The sequence below is a fragment of the Aspergillus fischeri genome, genomic scaffold (assembly GCF_000149645.3).
Source record: "Aspergillus fischeri NRRL 181 1099437636245 genomic scaffold, whole genome shotgun sequence".
In the NCBI taxonomy this organism is placed as follows: domain Eukaryota; kingdom Fungi; phylum Ascomycota; class Eurotiomycetes; order Eurotiales; family Aspergillaceae; genus Aspergillus; species Aspergillus fischeri.
In genome coordinates, this window is record NW_001509773.1 from 1,465,051 (window position 1) to 1,485,475 (window position 20,425).

Genomic DNA, 20,425 nt, shown 5'->3' on the forward strand with positions numbered 1-20,425 from the left:
CTAGCATAAATTGTTAAAAGTTGTTTTCATCTCTATAACAGCTAAACGTCCTATATCTTTCTACTCAAGAGTCAAGACTAGGGATCTATGAAGTCCACCACTATCTTAGACATTATAGCAGATAACAGACAGCAAACTCGTCTGCATGAGTAACGCCTCGAGTAACAAGTATTAAGCGGCTTACCGATATATCTGCTGTAGATGGTTGCTCTCAATCATATAGTAGAACCTGAACTATAACTACGGAGACATAGTCATTGTATACTACTCAACTAGACCACGCTTACAGACTGTGTGGATATGGAGTATGACAAGCGTGTACGTCCCATGCTCTAGTTTCTAGTGCATGTGTTTGGTGACTTACGGCCACTTCCTACTACCCTATCATCTACCACATTATTATACTCCGTAGATAAAGTCATATTCAGAATCCTGCCGACATCCTAAACCCAATTCTACAGATGAAATGGTAGAATCATCAAATCAACCATGTACCCTCAACACCCAAGCCAAATCAATCATGCTGTCCACGATGAGAACCAACACTTCATCACCTCACTCGTTGAATCAAGGGGTACCAGGTACGACTTTACGACTTCCCACCAATTATAATTCCCCCGTCCGACTCTGAAAGGCAACATTGTCCTCCAGCCAAGACCCCTTGATACTACACAGCTCGCAGCGGCACCTGCGCTCACCCATTCCACAAGACATTCATTCCAACGCCGCTGTCCTACTCCTCGCTGCGCGAGCGGGGCATCCTCAAATTATCGCGTTCTTTGGCTGCATTGTTTGCTTAAAATACTCTAGCGACGTGTGTTTCCTGGGAAACATGTAGCATCTCATTTCCCGTGTGTTAAGAGGCCGTCTGACGTCGACTGGACGACATCGAGAATGAGGATGGTACCGATGTACCTGGCGCTGCGATGTCCTGGCCAGAAGGGTAGTATGCGGTTGACCTTGTGCTGGGATGCATCAATTCAATTGGAGATTCTATCATTTATACTGATGTATGAGGTAATCGCAGTGCATTGCAGTAAGTGTAGGTGAGTGTCAACGGTATATCACTGTGCAACTCATGTACATACCTTGGTCGTGTGCCCAATAGCTTCTACTGGTCATTATGGCTATCAGCGTCAGTCTATAACCATACTGCCACCGATCATATATGCAGAGTAGATATCTCTACAGAAGGTGGTAGTCAAGTCTATTGCAAATGACTTGGCGATTCTTGGAATATATTCTATTCATCGATGGATTTATTGTCGACACACTGTAGAATTAGCCTTACCTAGAATATGTAGCTGCATCTACTCCGTGTATATATATATATATATATACAAACCAGCGGTACTGGAGACAACCTACGTCCAGTCCGCCTCCTCCTCGCCCAAAACTCTCTAAGATCTTCGCGTAGCAACCCTTCCAGCAAGCCAAAACCGCTGCAGACATTCGTCCAGCAATCACTACTCACATACCATCTGCGCACTCCAAAGACAGGTGACGTACTGGTGGATATATGTGCAGATAACCAATTTCTACGCGTCTGAGCTATTGGACACTACAAACCGGACAGGTCAGACGTTACGTACCGGTCTTTTTTCCAGGGACAGCGTCTTGGTTCTGCGGGACTCTGCTGTCCGACTGTACATGTTGCCAATGGCGTTCGTTCATGAGGGGCAGATATCAGATACGTCTGCTTAGATGATAATATTAACATCTGGATGGATTATAAAGAACGTCTATATTGGGTTACATTGCTATATAGCATGTATATTCGGTAGGCAATCCAAATAAGTAAAAGCACGTCCATAACACTTCCTTTTTAAACAATAGACATTAATCCCGATTACTCAGGATCGGGTCCTAACCGGGAGTATACGGTCGTCAAGCATACGGCGTCAAGCATACGGCGTCAAGCATACGGTCATCAAGCATCGTGTCCTCGCCTAAGTGCAATGAAGCTGTCCACCTTCATGGGTATGGCAGTTCTACCAACGTCAGTCATCCATCCTCTTACCGGATTAGGACTGTACTTACCGGCGGCACATCAACAGTGGCACTGGGAGTATCCGTCGGGGTAGTCGTGGCGCCAGAGCTAGAGCTAGAGCTAGACGCAGACGCAGACGCAGAAGCAGACCCGGTGTCATGTCCATGGTCATGGCCGTGGCTTTCACCAGCACATCCGACACCAGGAACCGCAATATCAAACGCATAGGCCTCAAGCGCAAAATACTGCAACGCCTCCGAGTCATGCGTGGACTCGGTCCCGTTGCTCTTGGCCAGGGCAATCACCTCGTCGTAGCCGTCGGCGTAGTGGTCGACCCGGCCCTGTCCGACGGCAGGCACATGGTACAGACGGTGCATCAGGTCCGAAGCCCAGAAGGTGTTGGTCTCGGAGCCGGCGACGGTGTAGCCCTGGGAGCACATGGAGAGGAGCCAGCGGCGGGTGGCGTAGCTACGGTCGCAGATGACGGTTTCGGAGGTGGCGTTCTCGCCGCGCCAGTGGCCGCCCCAGCCTGTTCAACATAATTAGCTGCAGGTCTAGCGAAGTAGGTATTTGGTGCCGGGGGAACCTACCTTCCAAAGCACAGTTGCCGTCTGGATTATCACACCGGAAGAGAACGTTGGCCTTGTCCCCGTTCACGATAACATCGTAGGCGCCGATGGCCTCCATGGTGGGCCGGTTGCCAAAGTACTTCCGGTAGATCTCGCTCTCGTTGCCCCAGCGGAGGATGTGGGCCTTTGCGTGCCGGGAGAGCTCGATCGCCTCGTTCAGGCCGGCCTCGATCTGCCGGCGCTGGGTGGCATTGCAGCTGGAGTGGATGGGGTAGGAGGTAACCGCGCCAGCGTCCCAGGAGAAGAAGATGGGTTCGTGGGGGTTTGCTCGCGCCGCGACGGGGGCGGGAGAGGTAGGGAGGGCGGCCACGAGGGGGGCAACGAAGGGGAGGAGAACGGCAAGGCGGAGGAGAGCAGCCATTTTGAAAGTATGATGAGCAATTGATGGTGCGTGGTAAGTTTCCAGTCAGAGGTAGGGCGTCCTTATATACCTCGAGGAAGGATTCCTTTGCGGTTCCAGAGGTACTCATTGTCTCATTGTTGGATTTGGGCCATCAGGGTATACACGCCACCGGCCCACCCCGACGTAGGTCAAGGACTCAAGCCATCGAGATGCATGGTCTTTTGTTCGTATTCTAGTGGGTTCCACAGGATGCCAAGGACACCTTGGTAGTGATCAAGCTGATTCTCGAGTCGGTCGATTCCGATAAGCTATGATCTCTGAGCTTCCGTCAGCCTTATATGATCCTGTTCGTACATGATTTGACTTGCAGTCTTGCATACAGGGACCTACATGTGCAGCCTTGAAACAGCTAATGTCCATGCCTCTGTAGTCTTGATGCATATCATAATGAAGGAAAGTACCAAGCTAAATCCCTCAACGATGCACCACGAGGTCACAACGTGATATGGATGCATGGAGCCAGCCCGCGCCAAGATTCCGGCGGAGGAGCTAAGAGTCTTGGATCGAGTACCTTGAGAGCAACAAGCACGACTCTCGATCCATTTTGCCGGGGAAAATAACTGCTTTTTCGTAGCGGTTGCGGAATTTTCCTGCTTGGCAGTCAGATTCTGCTCTTGGCCGCAGATACCTTGGGAGTTAGTGTGGTGTGTTCAAGGCGAGAGGAAAACTCTTCGCTGCCAATGGCTTAGTCCTCATCGAATGATCCATCGAGTGAATTACGATAGCCACACATTTGCTGCGTAGATAGATATAAATACCATACCACGTAACATGTAGCTACCCGACTGACCAAAACTCAAACCAATCAACCATGGCCAAAGCTCTGCTGCTGCTGTCTCTTCTGGGCCTTGCCCACGCGCAGTATGTCACTTATACGGGCTGCCACAACCACGGCAGCACCGAGTACTGCTTTGGTCCAGATGGAAAAGAAACTCCATTCCCTACGCCGACTCCGTCGGCTTCCAAGACAGTTCCTGTGACCGCCGCCGCCAGCACAACCGCCTCCGCTGACGCCTCCGCCGTGACGGGATGCCACAGCCACGGCAGCGATGTATTCTGTATCGACGGGGATGGTCACGAGGTACAAGTGATCCTGCCGTCGACACCGACGGGGGAACTGCCCGCCCAGTACACAGGCTGCCATTCGCATGGTGGAGAAACGTAAGGGTCCGTTGTATTTTGATCGACCGTAACTAACGGTAGAAGGTTCTGCATGGATCCCGAGGGAAACGACGTCCAGATTGTCGGGGAAGGAGGTTCGACAGGAGCTTCCTCTTCATCTGGCTCGAGCGAGGAATCGCACTCGGGGTCGAAAGAGGGCATGAACTGTCACTTTCACGCGGGTGTTGAGTACGTCTTCCCTCTGCCTTAGTTTCCCGCTTCTAATACTAAATCACCTAGACACTGTGTGGGCGCGGGAGAATCAGAAAGTGGAAGCAGCCAGAAATCCTGTGGTCTCCGAAACCGCGACTACGACGTCCCCCTGCGCATTGGGACCCTGTTCGTCGTGCTCGTCACCAGCTCCATCGGCGTGTTTCTGCCCATGCTCCTGGTCAAACTGCCCTCTGCCAAGATAAACGGCGTCGTCTCGACGGTGATCAAGCAGTTCGGAACGGGTGTCATCCTCTCCACTGCGTTTGTTCATGTATGTCCCTCTCCACCCAGATGACGGACGCAACTAACCGAACAGCTCTACACGCACGCCAACCTCATGTTCACGAACGAGTGTCTCGGCGAACTCGAGTACGAAGCCACCACCTCCGCCGTCGTCATGGCCGGCATCTTCCTCTCCTTTCTCTTCGAGTACATCGGCCACCGCATCATTCTCGCCCGCGGGAAGCGGTCCGCGTCACCCTGTCCCGAACATACCGGCGAAGTGTCTCCCTCATCCACAAGCAAAGAACCACCCTCCAACCAACCGCAGCAACCGACCCTCGCCGCCCTGGGCCACCACCACGGCCCTCCCCTGGACCCCACAAATCCCAACACCAAACTCTCCGTGCTCGTCATGGAAGCCGGAGTGATCTTCCACAGCATCCTGATCGGACTGACCCTTGTGGTCGCAGGCGACTCGTTCTACAAGACGTTGCTGGTGGTGATTATATTCCACCAGTTCTTCGAGGGTCTGGCGCTCGGGGCGCGGATCGCGATGCTACCGGGCCGGCTGCTGGGGTCTAAGGGGCTGATGGCGGGTGCGTTTGCAGTGATCACGCCGATCGGTATGGCGATCGGGCTGGGGGTGCTGCATTCGTTTAATGGGAATGATCAGAGCACGCTTGTGGCGCTGGGAACGCTGGACGCGCTGTCGGCGGGTATCCTGGTGTGGGTTGGGCTGGTCGATATGTGGGCTCGGGACTGGGTGATGGAGGGCGGCGAGATGATGGATGCGACAATGAGCAGTGTGGCTGTTGGAGGGTTCTCGCTGATTGCGGGGATGGTCTTGATGGGGGTGTTGGGGAAGTGGGCGTAACTTTGTTTCTCGCTTAGTGAAGCTATTCAAGAAAGTGGGGATAGAGGGCTAGCTGTAGCTATGCTGTAGGCTATAGCCTATGAAGCTATGATAATGATTAGACATGAACAATAAATTCTTATTTCAATCTAATCTAGTTAGTTATGCAGTTAGAAGATCCCATTCTGAGTCAGACCGAGTCAACCTCGGCCAGTCGGACTCCGTTTATGACAACGGCACAAAATACGAACATCCAAGCACTATTTAGGCCCCCACCGAATACTTACCCGTTTGCCTTTAACTCCAACTGTCAACTTCCTCAACATATACATGCTCAATTGTAAACAAAATGACCACCATCCGCTACGCCACCGAAGCCGACGCGCCCGCAATCGCCGAGCTAAACATCATCTGTTTCCAAGATGCCCCCATGTACCGCAACATGCTCCCAAACATCGACCCTCTATCCGCCACGCCCATGAAAATCTCCCGCACCTACGACAAACTCTCAAACCCCAAGATGCACGTACTAGTCGCTACAGACTCCACCTCGAATCAAATCCTGGGATGCGCACGGTGGCTTATGCCCGACCCGAGTCCGAAATGGCGGAACGAGAGTGAGATGGTGGTCCTCTCCGACGAAGCAAGGGCCAAGGCGGCGCAGATGGCGCAGCTGCGGCCGGCAGGGATGAATGTAGCGGTCTACGAGGGATTGCTGAAGGCGCTGGAGGAGATGAGGGAGAAGTACGTCAGGGATGGGGATATCGGTGAGTTTGCACTTTTCAGCTACTTATCTGTAGATGCCGGGCAGCTGACGGGGGTAGTTCTGGAACTTCTGGTGACGCATCCGCAGCATCAAGGGAAAGGGGTGGGAAAGGCCTTGCTGGACTGGGGAGTGCGGATGGCAGACCAGACAAATGCGCGGATTTATCTGGAGGCCACGCCGGAGGGGTATCCGCTGTATAGCAAGTATGGATGGCGGGATGTGGAGGATATTGTGATTGATTACTCGGTGTATGGGGGGGAGGGAGATGCCACATATGTAGTTATGATTCGGGAGCCGGCTCTCAATCATCCAAACTGAGGGTATAGCATTGTACAAGACACTCAGCTGAGACTGAGAGTATCTATCCATAAAATCATCATGATTATCACCAATGATAGTGCACCACCGCAAGAACCTGCCTGATTCCGCCTAGAGGCTTGGCCCTCCACAGCGGGGGCTCGGGATCCCCAGTTGGCGGCATCACTTGGCCTTGTCCACTATGATTCGTCTGATCTTAACTTATGGATGACAATGGACGACTCTGTCCGACTTGGCTTTGCAGGTGGGCTGCAAGCTCTCCCAGTAATGTGACACCTGTACTTGGTGCATGCAGTACAGGCTCATCTAAAACAACCGCATGGAACTGCCTTGTAGGGATATCTCGTGACCTTGTCTCTGAAGCATATAAGCTTCATCTCAACCATAGTAGAACACAACTCTAGCACTTGAAGTGACAGTTTACCATCATTGTATTGCGCACATCCAATCTGATAGTCAGATATTCAATCATCACTTAGATGGCGATCTCTCTCTATCCCCTCCGCCGACATTCCCACACATACACCATATCCCTATCGCAGCCCATCCGCAGAGCCAGTAGAAATTGATTAACAGCCCAAGATGGCAATCGATATACTTCCGCTTACAAAACCGGACATCCCCGATGCCGTAGTCTGCATCCAGAAGGCGTTCGCCGACGACCCATACTTCCGCTGGGTCTTCAACGATCCATCCAAAGTACTCCCTACCTACACACCATGCCTTACGCAATCTTGCAGACTGACAGAGACTAGTACGACATCCACCGCAACGCCGCCTCCCTCTCAGCGCACTTCCTCCACGGCCTCAACACCAACGCCCCCATCTACATCGCCAAATACCGCCCCACCCCAACAGACAAGCACCCCCCTCCTTCGTCCGCCGTAGTCGGCGTCTGCTGGTGGTTCCCCCCGCAGGGGGAGCCAACCTGGACCTGGACCTGGACCTGGACCACCTGGACACAAGACTGGCTCCTCTCATTCCGCCAACTCCTCAACAACATCCGCTTCCGCGGCCGCGGGGGGTTGAATGTCCGGCGGTACTGGATCTGGAAGGCTCTGCAGGCGCGCACGCACGCCGAGCTCTGGAAAAACCCGGCTGGATACTACTTCTGTAATGTGATCGCGGTGAGTGCGGAGATGAGGGGGATGGGGGTGGGGAGGAGGCTGGTGGAGGCTGTGACGGGGCGGGCGGATGCGGAGGGCGTGCCGTGTTACCTGGAGAGTTCCAAGGGGGAGCCGAATCTGGGGATCTATGAGAGGTTGGGGTTTAGGCTGGTGAAGGAGATTGAGTGTGTGGATGGGTGGGATGCGTGCAAGGTTTGTCTTTTTTGCCCCCCTTGTGTGATATGGGATATGCTGACGAGGGTAGTTGTATTGCATGGTGCGGGATCCGAAGATCGAGATCAAGGCCTGACTGGACTTGCCAGGTTAAGGCATAAAGCATTGATGCTCAGTTGCAGGTATTAGATAAAAGATTAAATGTATTACGTGACTGAGCATAAATATCTGTATGAAAGAAATACAGCCCATGACCCGCACTACAGCAGATTTCCAAGTGCGATACAGGCCAGCTCGACACCAATCAAGTCGTTGCTCTATACCACGTTAGACTTTTGCCATGTTTGAGAAAGGACTGACTTACTGCACTGCCGGGGTTCGTCTGGCAGCAGGCCACATTCTGATGGCATTCTTCGTTCAGGATATTCTGGACAGCAATCGCAATGATAGGAACTGTCTCGTTAGCATTTACTTTGGTATTATAGAGGACAAAACTTACTTTGAACACCCAGATGGGAGCACTGATCGAAAATCTCCACGCCTTGGTTGCCAGAGCCACCGCCGATAATGTTCTTCAGAGCGCCCCCGATGTCGGTCTTGTCGCCGGCGCGGATGGCCTTGTTGCAGCAGGAGAGCTGGGCCTGGTCACCGCACTTCTTTGCTGCCTCTTTCACGGTCATGTCGCTGGGGATCGGAGGGTAGTCGCCGCCCCAACCCTTCTTTCCACCAGCTTCCGCCGTGACGGCGAGGAGGAGGGCTGCAATGGTGGTGATGAGCTTCATTTTGCGGTATGGAGAGAAAGGCAGGAAATGGAAGAGAACGACTAGAGGTGAGAACGTAAAGAGAGTGAAGAGACCGGAGAGAGTGTGAGATGTCGGAAGTGAAGTCTTAAGAGAGAATCCCGGTTATCAAGGGTCAGAGTTCTACATTCCATAGTGAGGTTCGGATATTTACATCCTTGAAAGTATAGTCGATCATATTTCCGCCAAAGGGATAACGGTGGGTCGAGTAGCCCGGGAATGTAGGTACCTGTCAAGGGTGAATAGCCTCAATAACTTCAATTAGGCAAGATCCACATTCTCTGTGATATACGTGCCAGAAATGGTAGTACTAAATAGCAGTCACTGGTTATTAGCAAGAAATCATGGGTCGAGCGACATTCCTCGGTCAGTTTGTTTATGCTTGTTTTTCCTAGCGAATAAACTTTACTAGGCATTCTGAGAGTCTGGGAATCAGGCTCGTCAATTCGTACTATTCAAGCCAGCGCATTGGTCTGCTAAGACGATCCATTCTTTGGAAACAGGTTTATAGTGCCTTGGCCGCGGCAGAATTAGGACGGACCTTTGGAGGAAAGGGCTGATACCTGAATGCTGGGTAGGCCCACATACATCACCTTAGTCCCTAACGTCTCGTGCCTGCTGCGAACTTGGGTTGCATTCGGTCCGGGCCGGTTCAAGTTCTCCGCAGTTAGTAGGAACTGTTGGTCTATATGTATCCTGTGCTAGCCTAACTGAATGAGTTCTCCTTAAACAGTCAACTAAGCACATTTACGGTGCTGGTGAAGTTGCTGATCATATGATCAATAACTTATGAGACGCTTGCCTTTGTTGTTGGACTTCCGGTGGGGTGGATTTGATCTGTATGCAATAACAGCAACACAATCTAGGGCGTTATGGCATACTTCCTGAAAGTATTCCCAGGTAATCGTTTTCGGTCCAACATCATCGAATTTAACATCCATGGATGCCTCAACGGATGCTACCCAGCTTGGTATATCCTTACTTAGTTGCTCCAGCAACAAGACGCAGGCGCTGAAGGGCGTATTGGTGCATCCCAGTTCATTTGCGAGTTGTAGGTCTCTCGTGAACGCAGAGACAAACTCTTCCGCGATTCTAAAGTCTTCTCGTTTCATGAAATAAGTCGCAGATATGTCGTACGCGGAAGACATTCTCCGTACTTGCTGACAAGCTCGATTACTGCTTGGAACATGTCATCGGCGTTGGTTTTGTCATCTGGTGTTGAAATCAAGTCAAGGGCAATGCTCTCTTGGATTTGACTGAAAATCCATAAGCTGACTCTCTGATACTTTGTTCCACTTCTCGTAAAGCCGATGATCAGGTCTAGGCTTTGGGATATCCTGTCTAATCAAGCATTCAAGACCATAGGCTTTCCCCATAGCTTGAGGGTCTGAAAACCTTCTAGGGGCGTCGCAATACCCTCAAACTTCTCTGCGGGTTGGCAGGGAGCAAATCGGCTTGCGTTTTGATAGTAATATAGGGTCCCGGGGTGTGACTGCGCCCCCCTGAGGTCTTCCTCGCAGCAGACGGATTGGTCGGTCGTCCAACTGCTGAGGATCCAGTTTCCATGTCGTGCGGCGTAACAATCCTCTTCATATGCAAGCAGAAGGCACATTCAAATCAATAAATCTGGCAGTTAATATCAATCCACATATTGCTCCTTACGGTAAGAGATCGAGTAATACTCGGTGGTCATTGATTGTAGCCTTGACAGTAAACAGTTGAAGACACTTGTGAGTGGCTTTTAGGCAGGCGGTGGCAGAACAGCGCCCCTTTTCCGAGCCGACCTTTTCCCCGCACCTGATCTGGACCACCATTCCGTCATCATAGCTACCCCAGTCCGTCAAAATGAAGATTGTCTACATCGGAGTACGTGCTCTCATCCTTTATCTTATAAGTGCCTAACACAGCTGACTTGATACTTCTCTCAGATCTTACAAAATGCCCAGCAACCCGCTGTGGAGCTCTGCGCTGAGAGCGAGCTCAGCAGCTACTCCCGTTTCACTCGGGGTAGCATCAGCGAGTTCATGACCATGTTCAGCAAGACTGTTGCCGAACGCACAAAACAGGGCCAGAGACAGGATATTCAGGAGCAGGGTACGACTGATCCATCCGCGCCGGTCAACTCGTATTGATCAAGACAGACTTTACATTCCACGTCTACGCCCGAACCCAAGGCATCGCCGGTGTCATCATCAGTGATAACGAGTACCCCTCCCTCGCAGCGCATCAGATCCTCTCCAAAATCCTCGATGAATTTCTGTCCCAGAATCCCACCGCCGCGACCTCGCGAAACCCCGTTCCCTTCCCTCAGCTGCGAACATACATTACGACCTACCAGAACCCCCAGGAGGTGGACAGTATCATGAAGATTCAAAAGGAGTTGGATGAGACCAAGATCGTGCTACATAAGACTATCGAGAGTGTAAGTTGGCTTTTGGAAACTCGCGAGACGAGAGCTGACACCCGCTAGGTTCTGGAACGAGGGGAGAAGATCGACGACCTGGTCTCCAAGAGCGAGGGGCTGAGCGCTCAGAGCAAGATGTTCTACACGTCCGCGAAGAAGCAGAACTCGTGCTGTGTGATTATGTAGTTGTGCACAAACGGAAAGCGAAGGTTGTGAATATTTGGCACGTTGGTGTCCAAGGGTGGAAGTCCATACAGGCAGTCCCGTTGTTGCAGAATCGGCGTTTTGATCCGGGGACATGGGCTTGGATTTTCGCCTATTTCTATAATGCTCATTGCTCTGTTGGGGAGACTAGAGGTTGGATGCATACCAGCCTAGTCTGATAGATCTCGCGATACTTGATAAGTTAGGCTGCCACTCATTCGAGCGCTGGATCAATTGCTACTGCTGAGAAGCCATTTGTTTGATTAATGACCATCAGAATGCTGTATCTTTTGTCATGAGACCCACGGCTCGAATTCACGCAATCGCCGTTTCAGTGCCTCGCCCCTGGATCATATTTATATGCCTGCGCAGTTTAATCTCGGCCTTGATTATGGCGGCCTGAGGCACAAAATCACGTGTTGCTTCCAGGTATAGGCACTCATCCACGTAGTTATTTTTAGCGGCAAGGCTGCAAGCCACCTTTGCTTGTAGTGTAGGTCGCCTTTCATCCTTATTATTCTCGTCCCGGTTACGTCTCTGTGGAAGTTTGCGCCATATGAGGACAACGAGCTCAATCTGGTAATACCACGCGAGGTTCCTTGATCCCGAGTCCTAGGAGAAGGCCAGACCTTGAGCCTCGTCCGACATGAGAACAAATCACTGCTTATGCCATCACTGGTTCAACACAGCTGAGACCAGAAAATAATGAGAACAATAGATGAATACTCATAACTTGCTGCTACAAGGTGGCGGGGTACATTACCAAAAGAGGCAATAGGGCACAGGGTACACTCACTAGAGCAACTCCACCGTAATCAATCATGGGCTGGATAGATTGCGTGCCTGAATTCTACCTAAGATAAAGCCCGGATGTCGATCATCCAGTCTTCTAGAACCGCGCAATTTGGATGGTCCCTGGTGGTTTAAGGTACACTCAAAGATGAAACTATTGCTAATCCGATCCACTTTCCAGCATGGGTTTGCCAATAAAGTCCTTCATCCTTGTCGCCGATGGACTCGGCATTGCTTCTCCCTTTTCCTATCAGCAGAGATTCACCAAAATCACCGACGGTACCCGGCCTCCCGGCCCGGTGAGTGTCTGATTGGCCGCAACCGCCGAAATGATCCATATCCGGTAGTATGAATTGTGCGGTGACAGTTGGCATGGTTGGGTTTTGTCTCTTATATCGGTGGTTGTCTTCGTTCCTGACTCCTGGTTGAGAAGGTTATACCGTCATTCTTTTGCCTTGTCTCGTCTCATTAGCGTTGATCACTGTGAGTGTCGCGTGTCCGTCGACATGGGTCTACCACTGTTCATCTAACCACTGTAGCATTGCATACCCAGAAGCGTTTCCCATCTTTGCATATTATTTATCCCTTATTTAGAACTTGAAACCGCCGGACTCTATGACTGTGGTTTGAGCACCATGGACCAAGACTTTCCCATCCGCCACTCCTGGTCATTCGGTGGCCAACGCAATAGGCTTGCCGAATACCTGGCGGCGGATGTTCTAGTTGCTGCAGGTTCAGCAACATTAGTGACTCCAGCTGTTATGATCCTCGACCGGTTAGTCTTATGCATGGCTCCTGTCCCTCGTTGATACTAACAGCACCAGGCTGGTGGTGGAAAAGTCATCCTACAATCAACCTCTCTTGCCTGCCTTTCGCCGACATCTCTGGCTTTCTATCACACAACCTGCAACCTTCCTCACATCGCGACCAAGTCTGCTGGTGTGGTCTCTATATACCGCGACATTCGCAACGGCCAATGCCACGGAAACCATCCTCAACAAGGTTTACCCCGCCGTCGACCATGCCATCGCAGGGACGACCACGTTCCTCTCCACCTTTCTGGTGAACTCGTCCGTGGGCATTTGGAAAGACGTCAAGTTCGCTCAGCTATTCGGCCACAAGACGACCACTACTACTGAATCTGCAACCAAGACTACAAACCCCCAAACTGGGGCAGTATCAACAGCCGCCTCACAGCCTAAAATCCGCACCGTAACCCGCTCCTTTCCCTTGGCAACCTACTCGGCCTTTCTCATCCGTGACGCCCTCACCATCTTCGGCTCCTTCAACCTCCCGCCCTTGGTCTCCGCCTCGATCCCGGACTCGGTCGTCTCCAGCGAGAATCTCAAAATCCTCATAGCGCAGCTCGCAGTCCCCGCGTCGATTCAATTGATCAGCACCCCGATCCACCTACTTGGGCTGGACCTGTACAACCGGCCGATGCAATTACCCGCCAAGGAGCGGTTCACGCGCGTTAGTCGGGACTGGATCGGGGCGTCGTTGACGCGCATGTGTCGGATCATTCCGGCTTTTGGGATTGGAGGCTTTGCCAATACCGAAGGCAGAGCCTTTCTACACGGACAGCTAGACCGATTACCGGCTGAATCATGAATTATGCCTTGCATTCGTTTACTTGAAGATAAACACTCATAAAGAATATCATGGTCATGTCACATGATATATGGGGCGGGCAACCCTAACCCTAGCTGACTGCGGACCTGTATCACGGCGGGGCTCCACCGCCGCATATCACCGGCCCGGCCGAATCCCGTGAGGGACGTGATCACGCCTCCATCTCATCCGGGAGTTCTCTGAGATTGATTTTCGGGGAACAGTCTCGAGCGAAACCGGCATGCCATGACCGGGTGTTAAACCCGCTGGAAGAAGGATCAACTCGAACCACGCGAATGAGCCAATGACCATTTATTCACCAGGCTTGTATGCATATACCGGGTTCCTTCCACAGACTCCCGAGTATATATGTCATCTGTTGCTCTTCGATGCTTCCAAGGCAAATCGCGGGACCCCACATTGAATAGGCTGAGTCTATAGCGGGGTCTAGTACGACGATCTTTGACTGTCATATACCCAGGGTTCAGGCTAGCTACTTGAGCAACAGTCCGACAATAATGATATAGTAGCCTTGCATTTGTAGGTCAATAAGGAACTCCAGCTGAGGTCAACTAGAGAAGGATATAGATATTAGCTCATTATTCAAAGATGAATCTTAATAAATGGTTTCATCCGTCACCAGCCATCAGATATGACAACGCTGCTCTCAGAAGCTGGCTTAACAGATTACCCGATAATTTTTGCAAGTGTAGAAGATTATGACATGACAATGTGTGGTTTACTATGGTCATTGCAGTTCGTAGAGCAATAGTCTCTCTTCAGATGCGTGGACGATGGAAGCTGCCTGTGGATTAAGACCAAGCAATATCAAGTAGAACCTCACCCCCGGAGATACTTCTGGCATTAGTACAGGGTATTATGGCCAGCTGCTGTTTTCGGAGTACATATATTAATTATGGATTCAATGCCACGTACGATATGTAAATAGTTGACATACAGTGTGATTGGAGCGCTTTGAATCCTCTTTGCTAAGTTCCACAGACAACATCAGTTCCTTACTGAGGCTCGCTTGCTGTGTCTGTTCTGAAGCACTCGGAAAACATTCAGCGAGATCTGGATCCATCCTTCCCCAGCTGGAAACTTGACAAGCCAAGTAAATCTCGGAAGAATGGCCCTGTACCCTGTTACAGCGCCGGGGCAACCTCTGCTTCTCTCGACTGTCCGTTCAATCGTCAATCTGGGCCGCTCGCGGACAAACCCATGCGACCACACCGGACACGGTAGATCATGTAGATTCATCTCCTTCTGGACCCGACTTCGATGATAGTCACGAAACCCCTCACAAAAGAACATCAACAACCACAGCCCCCACGCTCGACTATGATAGGCCAGTTCCTCGTGGGTCTGCCGCATCAGATCAAAGAGTAGAGGCCGGTATACCACCCTAACTCCCTCCTCAAATCCCACACTCCAGGCCTCATCAAGCTCAGTGACAATCATCACAAGAACACCTTGGACATACATGTCCTGCACACGCTTCTCGGAACTGCCGGCAAGCCACAGGGAAACATGAGAGTTGAAGTACTCGTGCAGGTCGGGGATGGGCTCCTCGTCCCCTGGTTTAATCGGCTCGTAGGCCCAGCTCTCAGCCGCGAGCAATGCCACCCCCTGGACACAATGCCATTCGTGCCCTTTGCGGATGTCCGCAAGGATCTCCGCGGGATCGCGGGCAGTCTGTCTTTGACGCCGTGCGATTCCTTCTTCAAGCGCGGTAGGACTAACCAGCCGACACGCCTTTGAAAGCTCGCTTGCAGGTATCCCCAGGTCACCCTGGAGGAAGCACAGGGCTGTGCGAATGTATCCCCCTTCCTGTAGAGCCTGAGCTGCCTTTTCGACGTCGTTGACCAGGAGATGTAGTTCTCGGGGCCCCTCATTCCGAGCAGAGCCATGCGCAATAAGAACATCGCGGTGACTCCAGACCTTGTAGGGGATGCGAGCTCGATATAACATGAGGCATGGCTCCCAGTATTTTTCCTTGAATGCCGGATACTTTCTGACTTGTATGAGGGGCTCAGGCTGTTTTTCTGTGGTCTCGAGAGAGCGAACTCTTGTTATGAAGCTGGTAATGCGCTTGTATTCCATGTTGCAGATAGTTCCTCGTTTCGTGTCCATTTGCTTCGAGAAACGACGCAGCAAAAAGTTAGGTGAGACATTTTGGATCCCGCATTGATGATTCGGAATTGCGTAATGATATAGATGAGGTAGTTTGCATCCCCCAGGTATCAATGGTTAACATACGTGTTATAGTTTCAGCCAAGTTTATATCACAGTATGCTAATAATATGCTTTTCACTAGATTCTGCGTTCCAAGGCTCCCATACAGTGACTAGCTGCCGTGGTAGTGATTTTTAGTAATGGTTGGCCAATCATGCTTTATATGATTTGACAACTTAACCTATCTTACAGCATATCCATGAATATCCTAGAAACTACAGCTGTAAGTCACATTACAAGTCCATGGAGAGCTGGTTCTGTAAGAAGTAAGGACTTAGGGCTTTTGGTAGATGAGAGGTCAGGTGACTGACTTACGCCAAATCTTGTCATTGCAAGTCATGTGATCACCCACTGTCTCCATGACCAGAAGATGAATACATTGCTGTCAAATTATCCTAAACCCTCAATTGTCGATAAGAATGGCTACATACTAAGCTTAACACGAAAGAGGACTCTTGTTATGTGGCATGATCACAATCTCTGATCATGAACACACCCAGCATCTCCTTCACAAGCCTCGGCTTGGTGGTCCTCGACGAGATCCGCTTCCCCAACCAGGAGCCATTACTTGATATTTTGGGCGGCTCTGGTGCCTACGGTTGGTTCTATTTTGGCGTTTTCAACTGACTGCGATGTACAACATGTCGTTGAGCTGATCCGTGGTGCAGCCACGCTCGGTGCTCGATTATTCCTCCGCCCTCCGCTGAGCCGGACCTTGGGCTGGATGATCCATACTGGGAATGACTTTCCAAAGCTCATGGAGGACCGGCTAAGGAGCTGGGATGCAACATTGATTGTAGAACGAGAATCGGACAAGCCGTCAACGAGAGGGTTACTGGGGTATGAGGATACTACGTTTGGACGTGCGGAACCTCCTGATTCATTCATCATGGACAAGAATAAGAACTAATCGACCCAAGCGAAACACTTCACGTATACAACACCCCTCCTCCCAGTTCACGAGAGCAACCTGAAAAACACCCCCCTCCTAACTGCAAAAGCATACCACTACCTCGAAACCCCCCAAGACATGGAGACCCGTCTCTCAACCCTCCTGTCTCTCAGGAACGAAGCAACCAGCGCACTAGACCTAGACCTACCCCGCCCCTTCATAATCTGGGAACCAGCCCCCTACGCCTGCAAACCCGAGAACCTCCAGTCCTGCCTGGTCGCCGCACACGCCGTCGACGTCCTCTCCCCAAACCACCTCGAGCTCGCCGCACTCTATGGCGAATCCCCAGCAAAAGCTCACGACAAAGCCACGATTGAAGCCCTGGCGCGACGGATGCTAGACAGCGGCGTCGGCCCAGACGGGACCGGCACCGTCGTCGTCCGCGCAGGCGAGAACGGGAGCGTTGTTGTCGCGCGCGATATGCCTCCCACGTGGCTGCCGCCGTTTTATACGTCCGGACCAGTGGGGGAACAGCATTCCAAGGTGGTTGATCCGACTGGGGCAGGGAATGCGTTTCTGGGGGCGTATGCTGTTGGGTACCTCCGTACTGGGAATGCGGTTGAGGCGGCTTGCTATGGGACTGTGGGGGGCTCATTTGCGCTAGAGCAGGTAGGAATGCCGGAACTGATCTCCGGCGGAGATGGGGAGTTGTGGAATGGTGTGGACGTTTTTGAGAGGTTGCGTGAGTATAGGGAGGTTGTTGGTCTTGGGGACTAGGTTTGAGGCTCTGGCTTCTTTTTTCTTTTCGCGTACGAATACTGCATTGGATCTAAGGATCTAAGAGTGACAATTCGACTCGCCTGCGATTGACATTTCCCAACAAGATTGAGCCTTGACCATAGTAGAATGTATCCTATCCTTTGTTGGGTCAAGTCGGTTTGCAATTTCTACCTGTAGACGTTTCCTGGGTATCTACAGCCTCTACTGGGTCAGATGGTTTAACAGATGCTGGCCGCGAGCCGCACCACCACTGCGACCAGCGCGAGAGGCGGCACGTCCGCGACCAGCGGGACGGTTACGAGGAGCAGTGGCGGCATTGGAGGCACCGCGGGTGGATGCGACATGGCCGCGCCTAGCACGACCATGGGCACGGCGACCGGAGGGAGCACCACGGGCAGGAGCGGCATTGCCGCGAGGGGATGAACGCGTAGTAACCATGTTTCTATATGCAGAGTCAGGAATCGTCCAATTTCCGGCAAACGCTGCGAGGGAATCAATAAGCCGAAGGGGCGACAGCTGTTGACGCAGAAGAATACGGGGCAGCGGTCTCTGTGGCTGTGCTGGCATTGCCTGCCTGGATCGCAGTTCCAGCCCCAGTGGGTTGGCTAGCAGGCGTTGCTCGCTGCATAAAAAGTGGTTTGGCACTGCTTCGAATCGGTTTGCTTTATACGGGTTTGTCCCCAGTGGTGCCGAATTAGGTGTCAAACCAGCCGTTATGATGACTGGTCTGTCGGACGTCATTGCGTACGCGGTAATTTGGTAGAAGGTAGACGCCGGATATCTCGATCATGCGAAAAGTAGAGCGTCTGGTGGGAAAGATCGAGTTCTTCCACAGTAGTTGCGCCATGCCAAGTCAGGGTATGACGCTTTTGAGTGACGTCCTTAAGCAGATCCAAGAGAAACTTGTTCCGATTGCCGGCGTTATTGTGAATCGCCCTGATCTCGTCGGAATTCCAGGCCATCAAGTTCCCAATAACGATCAATACTTTTTACGCCCGGCTAAGAGGGAGATTCAGTCTGTCTCTGTCACCGATAAAGCCAGCGCTCGTGGGATTCCTGGATGGCTTCGTCATCCTAGAATGTTGAAGGAGGGCATCTCTCAGATGCCCGAATACTCTGAGTGACACGGACCGATGGAAAAAGGGTCGTGATATTCAGGCTTGATGCGATGATAAATAGTGGTGCCAATTTCTTTCGTCTTCAGAAAAGCGTTTTCAGAGGTGGACTTTCCTTCAAATATTCTGGCATTTGCGTTCGGCCTCGCCTGGCCTGCAGGGAGACCCCTGCGTTGTGCGTTGTGAGCGTGCAGTGGTGTGGTAATGCGTTAGGAGGGGAGGGTTTTCAAAGGGGGATATAGGCTTTTCAATCTGAGGTCTCAGATCAACCACGACATGCTACCATGTTATGGCAGTTCGTAGTCATTCGTGTCGTATGCTCGTTGATTGATGATCTTCCTAGGTGCTACGTACAGCGGAGATGGATAAACGACCACTGCTCACGTGGTCACACGACATATGGGGCCCCCTGAAAAGCCAGCGCCCTCGCTGTAAAGAATATGTTGGTAAAACAAGCAAAGTAACGAGGGGGTGGTAAAACAAGTGAAGCGGCAAAGCAAAAGTAAATCATCAGTCGAGTAATGCAGTCAGTTGAAGAAGACTGGATGTGTGCAAGACACGAAGTAGTCGACATATGATGCACCATATGATGGCCATGTAAGCGAGATTTCATGTTGATCCTGGGGGAGGAGGACTCGGCATCGGCATGTCGTGTGCAAGCTGCTTTCACACCATTTCGAGGCTGGTATCCGTCCTGTTGGTGGGATCAATGTACCTGAACCTATGGACTTGTCCTCATCTTCATCGTTGTTGACTCTGAGGACCGGAGCACGTCTTTTTTGGCGGGACAATACTTGTGCGCTTGCCGGCTTCCTGAGCCTTGGTCCTCTTGGTCAGAGTGTTTAGGGATGAGGCGCTTAATCCTCTTTCTGGATTGATGTCCTCAGTATCATCCGAGGCTGAAGAGCACCGTTTGGTGCCACTTACTGATCTGATCTCTCGTCTAGCAGAGAAGAAGCTTCTTCGTCAATGGGATCAGGAGTAACAAAGCTGACCTGAGTGAAGACACCGCTGGGCACTGTACTTTGCAAACAATTGTCTTGAATGACAGAGACGAGGCTATCATCCTAGACGTCAGGATGTTGAGATGGTCCCTGATAAGCAGGGCTACTCTGTCTTTAAACGCATCAATAATAGACAGCGGGTAGTGTCTAAATGACAGAGTATTAGTATCCAGCTGGCAATGTTGAATAAAGGTTAAACTTACTGGTTATTGAGGAGCACTATGCGTCCCCCGCGCGTGGCCTTGAGTTCGTTTCGCAAAACAAGAGTGATATGTGATGTTGAATGATTTGTCAACATGATAGTTGTAGACAAGCACCACCCTTTCCCCCCGAGACCGCAGATCTTGCTGGAGTCTTAAATTTTCAACCAGCCTGCAGACACGGTTCGGCCATTCTCCGTTTCACAGAACGCATCCACGTTCGTAGCAAATCGTCGAACGCGTATGGGCCATCGCGGGGCTTGGGCGCCTTGGCTGACCAAGCATTGTACCGTTCGAAGATCCATTCTTCCTCTATGGGAACAAGAGCAGAAATCACTGTGACCGGTGATCCTCTTGAGTGTCGAGATCGTGCTCGCGATTCATTTGAGTCTGTGGGTTATAATAGAGGTCTTCGTCGATGGTCAGCTCTGAAAATGACAATGTTTGCTCAGGGACTTCTGAATCAGGCAAAATGATGCCACCCATGCAGGTTGTCCCAACACCGTTGTCGGACCGGTGAAGGATGGATGAGGATCCAAGCTTACGGATGTAT

General features: G+C 51.4%; 11 protein-coding genes across 11 annotated transcripts, besides 3 other annotated features; 7 read left to right on the plus strand and 4 right to left on the minus strand.

The window, feature by feature from the left end:
• Nucleotides 1–1,320: 1,320 nt before the first annotated feature.
• Nucleotides 1,321–1,340: a microsatellite.
• A 538-nt stretch (nucleotides 1,341–1,878) lies between these two features.
• Nucleotides 1,879–1,937: a microsatellite.
• A 12-nt stretch (nucleotides 1,938–1,949) lies between these two features.
• aspf2 (major allergen Asp F2) lies at nucleotides 1,950–2,980 on the minus strand (the record flags this gene model as incomplete). Its single annotated transcript, XM_001267051.1, has 3 exons — nucleotides 1,950–1,991; nucleotides 2,041–2,519; nucleotides 2,581–2,980. The coding sequence occupies 3 exons, from the start codon at nucleotides 2,978–2,980 to the stop codon at nucleotides 1,950–1,952; spliced, it is 921 nt and encodes a 306-aa protein (XP_001267052.1).
• An 853-nt stretch (nucleotides 2,981–3,833) lies between these two features.
• zrfC (putative ZIP Zinc transporter) lies at nucleotides 3,834–5,492 on the plus strand (the record flags this gene model as incomplete). Its single annotated transcript, XM_001267052.1, has 4 exons — nucleotides 3,834–4,183; nucleotides 4,229–4,372; nucleotides 4,424–4,667; nucleotides 4,713–5,492. The coding sequence occupies 4 exons, from the start codon at nucleotides 3,834–3,836 to the stop codon at nucleotides 5,490–5,492; spliced, it is 1,518 nt and encodes a 505-aa protein (XP_001267053.1).
• A 328-nt stretch (nucleotides 5,493–5,820) lies between these two features.
• NFIA_106450 (GNAT family N-acetyltransferase) lies at nucleotides 5,821–6,555 on the plus strand (the record flags this gene model as incomplete). Its single annotated transcript, XM_001267053.1, has 1 exon — nucleotides 5,821–6,555. The coding sequence occupies one exon, from the start codon at nucleotides 5,821–5,823 to the stop codon at nucleotides 6,553–6,555; it is 735 nt and encodes a 244-aa protein (XP_001267054.1).
• Nucleotides 6,556–7,137: 582 nt separating this feature from the next.
• Nucleotides 7,138–7,971, plus strand: NFIA_106460 (GNAT family N-acetyltransferase; the record flags this gene model as incomplete). Its single annotated transcript, XM_001267054.1, has 3 exons — nucleotides 7,138–7,254; nucleotides 7,311–7,874; nucleotides 7,927–7,971. The coding sequence occupies 3 exons, from the start codon at nucleotides 7,138–7,140 to the stop codon at nucleotides 7,969–7,971; spliced, it is 726 nt and encodes a 241-aa protein (XP_001267055.1).
• Nucleotides 7,482–7,507: a microsatellite.
• A 124-nt stretch (nucleotides 7,972–8,095) lies between the features above and the next one.
• Nucleotides 8,096–8,617, minus strand: NFIA_106470 (hydrophobin family protein; the record flags this gene model as incomplete). Its single annotated transcript, XM_001267055.1, has 3 exons — nucleotides 8,096–8,152; nucleotides 8,200–8,288; nucleotides 8,335–8,617. 3 exons carry the CDS (start codon nucleotides 8,615–8,617, stop codon nucleotides 8,096–8,098), a joined length of 429 nt encoding a protein of 142 aa, XP_001267056.1.
• Nucleotides 8,618–10,480: 1,863 nt separating this feature from the next.
• Nucleotides 10,481–11,225, plus strand: NFIA_106480 (palmitoyltransferase YKT6; the record flags this gene model as incomplete). Its single annotated transcript, XM_001267056.1, has 4 exons — nucleotides 10,481–10,501; nucleotides 10,564–10,729; nucleotides 10,777–11,057; nucleotides 11,106–11,225. The coding sequence occupies 4 exons, from the start codon at nucleotides 10,481–10,483 to the stop codon at nucleotides 11,223–11,225; spliced, it is 588 nt and encodes a 195-aa protein (XP_001267057.1).
• A 1,445-nt stretch (nucleotides 11,226–12,670) lies between these two features.
• NFIA_106490 (uncharacterized protein) lies at nucleotides 12,671–13,646 on the plus strand (the record flags this gene model as incomplete). Its single annotated transcript, XM_001267057.1, has 2 exons — nucleotides 12,671–12,810; nucleotides 12,860–13,646. The coding sequence occupies 2 exons, from the start codon at nucleotides 12,671–12,673 to the stop codon at nucleotides 13,644–13,646; spliced, it is 927 nt and encodes a 308-aa protein (XP_001267058.1).
• A 1,008-nt stretch (nucleotides 13,647–14,654) lies between these two features.
• Nucleotides 14,655–15,749, minus strand: NFIA_106500 (uncharacterized protein; the record flags this gene model as incomplete). Its single annotated transcript, XM_001267058.1, has 1 exon — nucleotides 14,655–15,749. One exon carries the CDS (start codon nucleotides 15,747–15,749, stop codon nucleotides 14,655–14,657), a length of 1,095 nt encoding a protein of 364 aa, XP_001267059.1.
• Nucleotides 15,750–16,367: 618 nt separating this feature from the next.
• NFIA_106510 (pfkB family carbohydrate kinase superfamily) lies at nucleotides 16,368–17,550 on the plus strand (the record flags this gene model as incomplete). Its single annotated transcript, XM_001267059.1, has 3 exons — nucleotides 16,368–16,479; nucleotides 16,550–16,744; nucleotides 16,802–17,550. 3 exons carry the CDS (start codon nucleotides 16,368–16,370, stop codon nucleotides 17,548–17,550), a joined length of 1,056 nt encoding a protein of 351 aa, XP_001267060.1.
• Nucleotides 17,551–17,754: 204 nt separating this feature from the next.
• On the minus strand, nucleotides 17,755–18,181 carry NFIA_106520 (uncharacterized protein; the record flags this gene model as incomplete). The annotated part of the gene is made up of 2 exons (XM_001267060.1): nucleotides 17,755–17,995; nucleotides 18,090–18,181. The coding sequence occupies 2 exons, from the start codon at nucleotides 18,179–18,181 to the stop codon at nucleotides 17,755–17,757; spliced, it is 333 nt and encodes a 110-aa protein (XP_001267061.1).
• An 87-nt stretch (nucleotides 18,182–18,268) lies between these two features.
• On the plus strand, nucleotides 18,269–18,677 carry NFIA_106530 (uncharacterized protein; the record flags this gene model as incomplete). Its single annotated transcript, XM_001267061.1, is given in 2 exon segments — nucleotides 18,269–18,304; nucleotides 18,324–18,677. The coding sequence occupies 2 exon segments, from the start codon at nucleotides 18,269–18,271 to the stop codon at nucleotides 18,675–18,677; spliced, it is 390 nt and encodes a 129-aa protein (XP_001267062.1).
• Nucleotides 18,678–20,425: the final 1,748 nt, after the last annotated feature.